This window comes from Orycteropus afer, unplaced genomic scaffold (assembly GCF_000298275.1).
Source record: "Orycteropus afer afer isolate SDZICR_OR568_19922 unplaced genomic scaffold, OryAfe1.0 scaffold00285, whole genome shotgun sequence".
NCBI classification, from domain to species: domain Eukaryota; kingdom Metazoa; phylum Chordata; class Mammalia; order Tubulidentata; family Orycteropodidae; genus Orycteropus; species Orycteropus afer.
Window position 1 is genome coordinate 1,679,229 of NW_006921872.1, and position 11,772 is coordinate 1,691,000.

The 11,772-nt window shown below is 39.5% G+C and overlaps 1 protein-coding gene across 1 annotated transcript; it reads right to left on the minus strand.

The window, feature by feature from the left end:
- Window positions 1-1,054: 1,054 nt before the first annotated feature.
- On the minus strand, window positions 1,055-10,013 carry DNAJA1 (DnaJ heat shock protein family (Hsp40) member A1). The gene is made up of 8 exons (XM_007950691.2): window positions 9,882-10,013; window positions 9,368-9,545; window positions 7,242-7,346; window positions 5,689-5,916; window positions 4,058-4,172; window positions 2,405-2,520; window positions 1,983-2,083; window positions 1,055-1,273 (listed from the first exon to the last, which is right to left on the minus strand). Exons 1-8 carry the CDS (start codon window positions 10,011-10,013, stop codon window positions 1,055-1,057), a joined length of 1,194 nt encoding a protein of 397 aa, XP_007948882.1.
- Window positions 10,014-11,772: the final 1,759 nt, after the last annotated feature.

The following is an 11,772-nucleotide window of genomic DNA, read 5'->3' on the forward strand; positions in this document are numbered from 1 at the left end:
ACACACATTGGAAATGCTTTGTAATCAGTATATTAAGGAGAAATTTACACATTTCAAGAATTACCTAACTTCTGATAACCAGATTTAAGCATGTGAACATTATGATTTTTAAACATACAATTAAGCTATTTGTCATAATTTTCTATATACTACCATCATTACAGTTACTTTGGAACATAAGTTAAATGGTTTAAAATTAAGCCTTTACTGTATCTAAGGAACACTTTTTTATCTCATACATGCAAATTACTTCTCCATGTAAAAGGTCTCTTCACTTCTAAGTTACCCAAACTCCTGAGGTCCCTACTCTGGGGCTTATCATGGTCCAAACAGAAGAGTTTTTAAAAACAAAATATAACCAGGATCAATCAACATATATAAGATGGCATAGCTGAAGGGAATGCAATTGCAATTCTAGAAGTGCAAGACCTTGAGAAGCAGTATGATGATAAACCCCTTCTTTAGAAAGTTATCACTTCCATCACTGATACCACAGGCTAAATTTTATATTATGCCTTCTTCAAGTAATAGTTGAGGCAATAAACTCAAAGGCATCACAATGAATCCCACATAATACAAATAACTATACAAACCAACACTTCTCTACAAATTAAGAGTTTCTGCTGATTACCAGTTAAATACAGAGTTTTAATTTCATAGCTTAACAATTAAGGGTCATACACTGGAGTCAATACATATACCTAGCATTTCAGTCTAAGCTAGTCCAAGTGCACAGCTGAAAACAATTACAAGGTATGGCCTAACAAAACACCGAGGGTGAAGGGGGACTTTTTTTTTTTTTCCTCCTTTTAAACCAAAAGTCGTTTTTACAAGTATTAAACTTCATCTTGCACACTGAAGTCATCATACATACAGGGCAAAGTCAGAGCTTTTATATTTCAGTTTATTCTTCATTTGACTTTAAAACACTACTAATTGTTGAATATTAAAACAAAAACAATAGCAAGTAGCGAGTATACGATTGATTACAGTCCTTCACTTATTCACTACTGCATATAAACTGCCAGTAGTGAGTGTTATTCACTCGCCCCCATTAAGATGTCTGACACTGAACCCCACCTCTGGGGTGATGGTCATCATCCTCATAGGCTTCTCCATTGTAATGGCGTCGCCGCTCCTGGTTTGGATCAAAGTCCACCAGTTCTACCTGATCCATTTCGTCAGTCTCTTCTACTTCCTTTCTCTCAGGCAGGAGTTTCTCCAGCAAAGAGAGTTTATCAGGAGAGAGAAAGCCATTCTCAGGAAAATTAACCTACAGAAGTAAATTTCTACTGTTAAGATTCATTTTGAATGATAACCACAGACAAATTCCTATGAACTCATTTCCCTCCCAGAAAAACACATGTAACCCATGAGACCCTTAATAATCCCAAATCAGGTTAGAACATATTCTGAAAGGCATAGTACCTGGCATTCTGAACTAGTTGTTAAGGCTTATGACACAGGGGATTTTGTTTGTTTGGTTTTTTTGGGAGGGAGAGAGGGGAAGCGGGAAGGGCAGGGATGATCTTTGCAAACTTACACCTAAACCACCATTATCCTATTCAGCAAACACTTTTAAAATACAAGAACCCATCCTAAAATACATTCTAATCCCTTTTTAACAATTAATTTAAATGAAGCTATTACTTATTAAGAAGACAGTCCTATCTTACTAAAACCATTTTTAATGTATTAAACGAACACTATAGTATTTTGCCCCCAAATCTACAATGGATAAGCATTTTAGAACCCTGAAATAAGATCAATGTAAGATCCCCACCACTGACCCAACATTATCTTTAAATAGCCAGTTAATGATGCAAACAAATCCAACCCCACTGTTAGTGAAGAACACTGAAAAAGATGGTACCAGATCAGACAAAATCTTTAGTGTTCCTTGGCATCCAGAAGATATAATCCTGCATCAGATTTTATAAGTTCATCAATCTTAAGTATTCATAGACTACTTTACAGCTTACCTTAAATTCGATGATTAAGCGCCCCTTTTCATATGGTCTACGATAAATTGGCATGCCTTCGTTCAGCACACACTTAATATCTTCATGCTTGACAATCTGACCTAAAAAATATTGAAGCAAGTTCTTCCTTAAGTATGCTAACATTTTTAGTAGGCAGAACAAATAAAGAACATCCTAGCTCACTGATAGCAACACATCTGTTAGTGGAAATAATCTTGTAGCCTTTCATTTATCGGTTCCAGGGTGGACCAAAAAAGGACTAAGACCACATGACTTCAGCCCCAATGAAAGGGTAAAGAACATCAGGAAAGACAAAAGAATATGTAAAGACAGAATATGAGTTTTCTCTCAGTGCCCATACTACTGAGCTATCAGCAGACAATGAAAACACTAGATTACAAAGAGGAGCAAATCTATCATACCTGGATGAGAGGTGATGACTATGGTTCGATTGTCAAGAGTGGATATTGGCTTTTGGAAGCCGCACAATGCTTCAACCAGCTGTATGTCCATACACATGCAAAGGTCTTCTCCTCGTCTATATCAATGTAAATATGGCACTTAGTGTATCTTTCAAATCACCCATGATCAGAAGTCCCATTGCATGCCAATTGTTTTCTTCTGTAACATCAATGGTGGCTTTGTGAAAGACACCCTTCTTTCCTATTTCTAAGAATGAAACAGCTCAGAATAGGGAGTAGCAGATATATGGAACCTGCCAGCCTGATTTTAGAACAAAGCTTCAGAATCTTTCTACACACACACTTTAGGCAGCCTCCACCATTTGCCATCCCTAAATTAACTAAATTGTAAATATAATTTCTCATGGAAAGAAAAAAAAAAAAATTCCCATGAGGCTAAATAAAAGGGCAGCAGACAAACATTACCATTCCAAACACCAAACCAAACTCACTGCCATCGAGTTGATTCTGACTCATAGCAACCTCCTCTGGGTTTCTGAGGCGGAAGTAGAGAACCCTGTTGTGTAACAGTTGGACAGACCTGGACTGAGCCTGGGATTATTTAGGGTCTATTATATTAGTTAATGATTTATGACCAATTTCAAGAGATAGCAATAAGAATTTATTGATGATGTTCACGAGGGAACTAGTATGTTATTGCTATAGGTGCCTTCAGGCAGATTCAGGATGATCTCATAATACAAAGACTATCATTTTATGACTCAACACAATCATTTACATTTGATTAACAGTCCCACTTCCTTTTCTTCTTCCAATTATCCATATTACTAAAATAAAACGTCTTCAGAGAGAATGTCCAGAAAAACTCAAAAGATTCACCTCAAATGATAGCACCACAATCCTGAGCTTAATGGCACTTCTGAAATGTTCTACAGTAACAAATTGAAAATATAGTTCCTTCTAAATGACATCGCCAACACACTACTGTAACTCTACCTCCAATATTTTTAAATTAGCCATGGGTAAGAACACATTTACTGTTATTCATCAATCTTTCTTGTGCTTCAGTGTTAAGAGTTCACTGTAAAATCTGTATTTAAACATTACATACCAACAGACTTGAATTTTTATATATATATCACACATACATATCCACATGTTTAAAAGCTGGTGCCAATCTGAGTTTCTTAGAGAGATTGGTTTTGAATGGTGTGTATTTACAACTAAAAGCAATCCAACTTATCATGAACTCAATTTAAAATTGGTGAAAGCTTTAAGGTACTTCAAATTACAAAAAAATTGAGGGCAAAATTTTGTTTAGGGACATTTTTCCCCAGCCCACGTGCTGCCTGCTATTTATATTTATTTGTAATAAAAGCTCCAAAACATCTCCTGATTTAAAGTGCACCCCTTCAAGTTCCAGATTAGGCAATAATTTCGAGTCCAAAAACTAAAATGTGACCCTATTTTCTATAGCCCCCTTTAAAACAAGTATGATTGAAACTTAATGGTGAACAACCTTTTATAAAATATATTATCCATAGCCTAACTCTCTTGGTTTTTTCCAGGGTACTTCCAGAAAATGAGAAATAAAAAACACTCATTAAAAAAAATACAATCAACCCAAATATGCAAGATACATCGAGTTTTTACCTAGTAAAAACAGCATGGTCCTTCTGATCTAAAACAATGATAATATCTCCTGGCTCCAGTCCTGGCTCTTGGTCTCCTTCACCATGGAATGTTATCTTCTGGCCATCTTTCATGCCTAAAAATAATGTTTAACTTCCAATCAAATTCAGAATCACAGAGTGTATTACAATAAACAGATGCTGATCTGGGTGTGCATGGAAAATAAAATTAAAATGCTAAGTCTTTGTTAATGCCAATATTCACAGAAATGGTTGAAAATGTACAGCTGGTTAGATCAATCCACTTTCCTACTGAAGAAAGCTTATCGTACTAGACAGCACAAACTCTAGAGAGGCCAAAAGATCTGGCTTCAAATCTCAAGATTTGAAGTGTTTTTACCAGCTGGATTACTCCAGGAGGCAACCTGTACAACCTTCCTAAGCCTCAGCTTTTCCCAGAATCCAACCCCATTATGGCTCTTGTGAAGATTAAATAAAATGGTCTATGTGGTGCCAAATCTGTCACTCTCTGGTAATATTGTTGTTGTTGTTGTTATGTGCCGTTGAGTCGGCCCCGACTCATAGCGACCCCTCCTTGGGTTTCCGAGGCAGTATCACTACGGAAGTAGGATTGCCCAACCTTCCTTCTGAGGAGTGGCTGGTGGGTTTGAACCGCCAGCCTTCTGGTTAGCAGTCAAGTGCTTTAGCCACTATGCTACAACTCATAAATGCTACCTAGAACTACTTCACCACTTACATAATAAAATCCATCACCAAATTATTTCTATTAAAGCAGCATATATCAAGACTTCCTTCTATTACTGCACTAGCAGCAATTAGAAAATTTTCATCAACTAATATTTATTAATGGTAATTCTTCAACCACTGAAAAACTTTAAAATTTATACATCTTGTTTTTATAATCTTTTTGTTGAAGAACCAGTTTAGTTCTCTTTAGAAACAAAAGGATAAATCACTGCCTGACACTCCCTTAGTCCATGTGATCAACACAGAAAGTAGAGAGTGAACTATTTTCCAATAGTGAATTTTTTTTTTTTTTTTAAAAGGCCAACATATTTTAATGAGATTCCTTCCACTCCAGCAACCTGTCCTTCAATAGTCCAGTAATGGCGTGGGCATCACTTTAAACATAACTCAATTACAAAACCCAGTGCCTGCAGATCAGTACATGCCTATTATTTCTTGAACCAATGATTATTAAAGTTGCCTTTGTCTCACTTTTTATTCAACTCACGATTCTTACTTCATCCTTCACCTACATTTCCTCATATATCGAGGCAAAAGTTTATCCAAATACTTCAGACTTTTAACAGGAGAAAATTGTTAAGTTTCATACAGCCATGTAATAAAATACTAGTCAATCATTTACAGTGCTACCAGTGGATGTCAGAAATATAATCCTTATATTAACTGAGGAGATACCAAATGTGTTCCTTTTAGCAATGCAATGCAAATGTGCAAGAAAGTCTGGATGGAAGAATACTATTTGCCAAGTACCTAAGAGCTATATCTCTGGCTTATAGGATCATATGTGAAAATAAGATTAAGAACAATTTTTCAGTGTTATAAAATGTGACACACTAACACTCCATAGCACTCAAGACTTCAGAATGAGAAACAGTTCAAACTCACCTTTGTCAATATGCACTTCTAGAATCTTCTTCTCTCGAACTATCTTCCTTCCATTGCAACTTTTACATCTGTCTTTAGGGCTGATTCGTTCCCCATGGCCCTGACACTCCATGCACACAGACTGAATTTGCTGAACCATTCCAGGTCCTATCTGATGAATTCGTATCTGCATTCCAGTACCCCGACAATTAGGACAGCACTCTACTGCTCCTTTCTTACCACCTCTACCTAAATAGTTACAAAGAAAATGAAATTATGAATTTAGTATTGAATACAGTAATGAGTATTTAATAAGACCATTCAAATCAACCACAGGAGATCAGAAAGGCAGCATTTATACAGGGAGAAAGGTAGGGAGGTGGGAACGCACTGGTGAGGAAGACAAAAGGAAAGAGTAGCCATATGGAGGTGATGGGAGGTAAGGTGTCACACTGTGGGGGAATGTAGTGGTGTCACGAAACAAAGTTAAGTATGAACTGTTGAATTTAAAAAGAATCCACTTTGTAAAACTTAACCCAAATCACAATAAACCAAAAACCAAACTTAACTGCCAACAGTCGGATCCGACTCATAGCAACCCCTCCTCCCTTGGGTTTCCCGGGCAGTATCACTACGGATGTAGATTGCCTAACCTTCCTTCCAAGGAGTGGCTGGTGGGTTTGAACCGCCAGCCTTCTGGTTAGTAGTCAAATGCTTTAGGCACTACCCTACCAAATCACAATACCAAAAACAAAAACAAACTCTAAACACTACTCTGTAAGATTTTCAAGATGGGATGGAATGCTGTCTATCTACAATCCAGTCTTTATTTGATAAAGTACAGCTACCAAAACCCAAACCTACCCCCAGAGTTGAGTCTAACTCATAACAACCCTACAGGACAGAGTAGGACTGCTCCATAGGGTTTCCAAAGCTGTAAATCTTTACAGAAACAGACTGCCTCACCTCTCTCCCAGAGTGGCTGGTGGGTTCTGGATTCAAACTGCTGACCTTTTGGTTAGCAGCCAAAATGCCTTAACACTGCACCACTACAGCTCCTTAAAATATAGCCAAATTACTATGAAACAGCTATAAAACATCTTGACTGCTGGTCTTCCCAAAAAGCCATTTTAGAATCTTAAATCTAAAAGCAATTCTTAGGACTACTTCATCTATGAGATCAGAACATTTCAAAGAGTTTGTATCTCTACAAGGTACCAAGAAGCATTTATTTACAAAAAAGTTTACAGGTTTGCAGTCAATAATTTGTCTCTAAATGAAATGAGTGCCCAAAGACAGATTGTTTTAAATCATATTACAGATTACTAAGAAGCCATTAAAATGTTTTTTTAAGTGTTAGAGATACAGCAAAGTGTTTTCTCTGTAACCTGAGAAAAATACCAAAGTAGATGTATCCCAATGTATTTGCAAAACACACCAAGAGAAAATGCCAATTTTCTCTAGGGGTAGGGTTTTCTTCATACTTTTACACCCTAAAATTTGGGAAGTATTTGCCCAATTTTATGTACCTAGAATTTTCAGTTAACATATTAAATAAAAATGATAGACCATACCTTCACATTTGTCACAAATCACATTCTTTTGCAGAGCTAGTTTTCTTGTTGCACCATTATATAAATCTTCTAATGTTACTGAGAGTTGATGCACAACGTTTTTTCCTAAAACAAAATAATGCTCATTAGTAATCTAAGATACTGCATCTCTTCCGAGTCCAAGGCATTACAAAAATGGTTAAAGAACGAAAGATGAACCCCACAGTGCACATTCACTGAACACCTATTACATACACAGAACACCACATTATCACATACAATCTTCAAACTGTTATACAACGTGATTACAGATGAGGAAATCTGGGTCAGAAATTACATAATCTGCCCAGGGACTGAGAGGTAGGTGTCTTAGAAGTTATGGCAATCAAAATACTACCTGCAAAAATCACTCATGAAAACCAACACATCATTTAATGGATACATTTCACAAAAAATTACTCCAAACTTGCATTTGTTTCAATATATTCTCTGACCCTTCATTTAATATCATTATTGAGCAACATGGCCAAAATTTTTCAGAATAAAACCCTGCTCATCACTATTAGCTAGGGATGTGGCTGCAGTATTTACTGAGTTGCCACTGAAGAATATAAATTCCTACCTCTTCATGAATCAGTAATAATAAAAAATACTGCTGGGTCAGCACTAGGTGTTTAAAGGTCAGGTGTTCATATTCTTGATAGTATCACTGTCCCTATTCAATAAAACTTACTGCAATAATGGAAATGTTTTGCATCTGTACTGATCTATATAGTAGCTACTGGTCACATGGGGCTACTAAGCACATAAAATGTGGTTACTATGACTGAGGAAGTAAATTTTTATTTGAAATTAATCTATATTTAAAGAGCCTTGTGGTCAGAACCAATAAAAGAATGGCAAGGTGGAGTTCATATAAGGATACTGAGGCTGCAGAAAGTCACCTGCCAATGGTTAGTTAATAAGTTCCTAGCTAGTGATCTTTCCACCAGGACTTTATCCACCACCAAACACTACTGCCTTATGCATAACTGAAAGTTTATAAATTCCTTTCTGCACAACATTTGTAATAAACACTTTTGGTTTCCAATAATGTCACATACTATTAACTATATCCTTCTGCTCAGAGCTCTACTTTTGGGTTCTGTATCATAAACATAGCCTCATCCACTTAGTTCGGGCATGATGAATGTTGCCCTTCTCATTTTACATGGTGTCAGGAATATAAGAAAGACTATGAAGCATGTTATTTTCTGGTCCAATTAGTCTCACACCAGAAAGCAATCTCTCATTGATTTAAATCACAGGAAAGAATTTGTTGGTGGTTAACTATTAGGTCAATCCCTTATTTAAAAAAAAAAAAAAAAAGATAACCAGTATTTTTCTGTGGGACAGGTCATCCCAACAATTTACTAAGCAATTCAACTGGATTACAGTTTTCTTTTTAAGGTAAAGGCTTTAAAAATAAACAAACAAAGCATACTACTTTCTTGAAGACCTTTAAAAAAAAAAAAAGCAAAAACTTAAAAAGCTCGAAGTGAAACTTAATAACTAACTTGCCCATTTGTTTTACAACTGGCCACTACCTGTTAGTCCTTGTTTGCATAAAACATACTGGAAAGAAATGAAATCGACTTCTCTTGACCAAAACACTTCTGCTACACATTAAACAGGTACGTTTGGTAAAATAAAGCTGATTCAAGATTATACAAATAACCTATTTAAGAGCAATGAACCTGTGTTTTAATCCTGGCTTGATGTACAGCTGACTGGCTATATGGTCTTGAGGGAAGTTTATTCCAGATCACCCTTGATTGAAGAGGCTACAGTACTTCCCACCGGGTTGCTATGAATCCAATAATTACCAGTAAAAATGACCGAAAATCATGCAATTACTTTGTTCCCTTAATGTTTGATTAATCCTGAAATATCCAAGAGTCTTGTAAACTCATTTGTTGACACTCAAATGGCTTGGCTTTTGTTTCATTAGCATTTTGTTATGTCAAACCTCATTTTTAAACCACACTATAAACCACAAGCAGCCAACATTATACCAACATATAAACAAGCATCTAAAATTGAGGCTTTAAGATTTGCTTTGACCAACAACTACTTTAATTTTCTGCATGAGGACTGGATTATCTTACCTCTCCTTTCTCTCTGCATCCTTCCACCACCTCCAAAAAACATATCAAAGATGTCCATGGGGGAACCAAAACCACCACCTGCTCCACCCTCTTTGATGGCCTGTTCTCCTCCTTTGTCATATAATTCTCTTTTCTTTGCATCAGAGAGCACTTCATACGCTTGAGAAATCTGTTTAAACTGTTTAAGAAAAAGGGAATAAATTCCATGTTTTAAAACAAAACTGCTTCAAAGCATAGCCATAATAATTGTTGTGTGCCCTCAAGTTGATTCTGCCCCATAGTTTCCCCTAAACTGTTCCCGCTACAGGAGCACACTGCCAGATCTTCTCCCCTTCGAGCACCCTGCTACTGGGATCACCCTGCTGACCTTTAGATTAGCAGACCAGGGCTTAACCATTTTGCCAGCAGGGCACCTTTTACCATTATGTTAGATATGCTCAATTTTAGGTATTAACATCGACACCAGATACTTGAGAAAGAACTATTCACTTATGTTTAAGAGTACACTACTTGCCTTCTCGCCTTCATTTGGATTCTTATCAGGATGGTACTTCAAGGCCAGTTTCCTATAAGCTTTTTTCAACTCTTCCTGGGTGGCATTGGGTTTGACCCCCAAAACGTCATAGTAAGTGGTTTCTTTCACCATTTTCTACAGCCTGAAATAAGAAAATTCTATTTTAACAGACTTTAGAGTTTTAATTAGTAAAATCAGAGTTAAGACAGAAATCTGTCCATCAAATCTGATTAGAATACCATCTCCCTAAACTTAACGTAAACCTAAGAATTCCTGTGAAACTCAGCCACAAACTCTAATAGACTAAATAGAAACTTACATTTACCAAGAAATAATACTTCTTCTAGCAGTTGGTTCCCACTCTCCCACACCGAAACTTCTATACTAACACATTATTTGGATAGCCCGTTTCTTTTCTAGAGATGGTGACAGCCAACTACAACAAAAAAGGAGCACTAGCAGGATCAGTCCTTTGGTTATCACATTACCAGTGTTTTTAGTAATGCCACTTACTCCCCAGAAAAGAGACATTTGAACACAGTTGAGGAGCAAGAGGGAACTGGTTTTCTTAATGATCACGAACACCAGCTCCGGGCAGTCGGCTCCCCTCCCCCCACTACGTAGCAATGTTTCTCAACCACAGGGCTTACAGCTCCTCCGCTTTAACCACCGAATCCCTCTCACCCCACAAGCCTAGGTACTTCACATGTCGCCAGGTTGCCTCCTATATTTGCTGCCGACCGTTAAGGTCTCCTTCCTTTCTCCCGCTCACCAAGGATCGTACCGGTGGAAGACGAAACCCAGCACTCAACAAAGGGAGAGGAGAAAGAAAGCAAAGCTGCAGCCTCCGCCCGGCTCCTCCCGCAGCCCCCCACCGCGCACGCGCATATAGGGCCGCCAGCCCCGAGTGAGCGCGAGGAGGGGCGCGGGGGCGCGCACTGAGGGGCACTAAGGCGGCGGCTCCTTTGGGACCTCAGACTGGCTAGGAAACAGTTCAAGGAAGGTCTCAGGCCCTCTTACTGCGAGCCGGCGACAGACTGCCGGGTAACCATCAGCCCTCTAAGAAAGCAATCGGGGATACGGAAACCGACAACCCTCCCGCCCACGCGGAGCCAACCGTCTCCCGTCCGCGACTCCATCCGTCTTCCCCGCGCCACCAATGGCGCCAGGCGGCGGCAAGGGGAAGCGCGAGGGATGAAACTCACAGTTGAGCGGGCGGAGGTTCGTGTGGGGGAGCGGGAAAGAGTGCGTAGCTGTGCGCAGTTGGGGCAGCTGCCGATCCTCTGCCTCTCACCGAGCGTTCTGGAAAGTTCCCCCCGGCGCGCCGCAGCCGTCGTCTTTTGTAGCCGAGCCGCAGCGCGTCACCCGCCGGAAGTCCCACCCTTCCCGGCCGCTACCACCGCCCCGCGGTTACCTAGGCAACGGCGCAGGGCTCTCCAGGTGGGAGGAGTTGTGCCGAAGGGCCTTGTGGGGGGTGGGCGCAAGCGATGGTTCCCGAAATTCATGGAACCTTCTGGAGCTCCTTTACCTGGCAGGTGCGGAGTGCGAAAGTCTAGAGTCGATGCAAGGATCCTCGGGCCTGCGCTGCAGTGCCGAGGCAACTCGGAATTTCCAAATCCGTGGAGCAGCGCTGCTGCCTGAAGGAGCGGGAAGAGCTTGGAAGCAGGGCCCCTGGCGGATACATTCTGCGAAACGGGAACCTCAACAGAACAAAGCGCTGCAGCTCCTCCTCCCTGCCGGCTCCTCGCTGGCCTTTCGGCGTCTTCAGCGGGATTAGTTCCTGAGCCCTGAGGTTGCGGGAATCCGCCAAGCAGGAAATGCTGACCAAGGCGGGCCTGGGCCCCAGACCAATCTTAGAGACCTTAGACCTTACGCTGTTTCACGCACACTA

What these genes read in the sequence shown, in the direction of transcription:
- DNAJA1 (XM_007950691.2), bottom strand. Translation starts at nt 10,013, where the DNA reads ATGGTGAAAGAAACCACTTACTATGACGTTTTGGGGGTCAAACCCAAT. An exon ending in GATTTGTGACAAATGTGAAG is followed by an intron (nt 5,917 to 7,241) that starts GTATGGTCTATC and finishes GTAACTATTTAG; the next exon opens with GTAGAGGTGGTAAGAAAGGA. An exon ending in GACCATGCTGTTTTTACTAG is followed by an intron (nt 2,521 to 4,057) that starts GTAAAAACTCGA and finishes ACATTGATATAG; the next exon opens with ACGAGGAGAAGACCTTTGCA.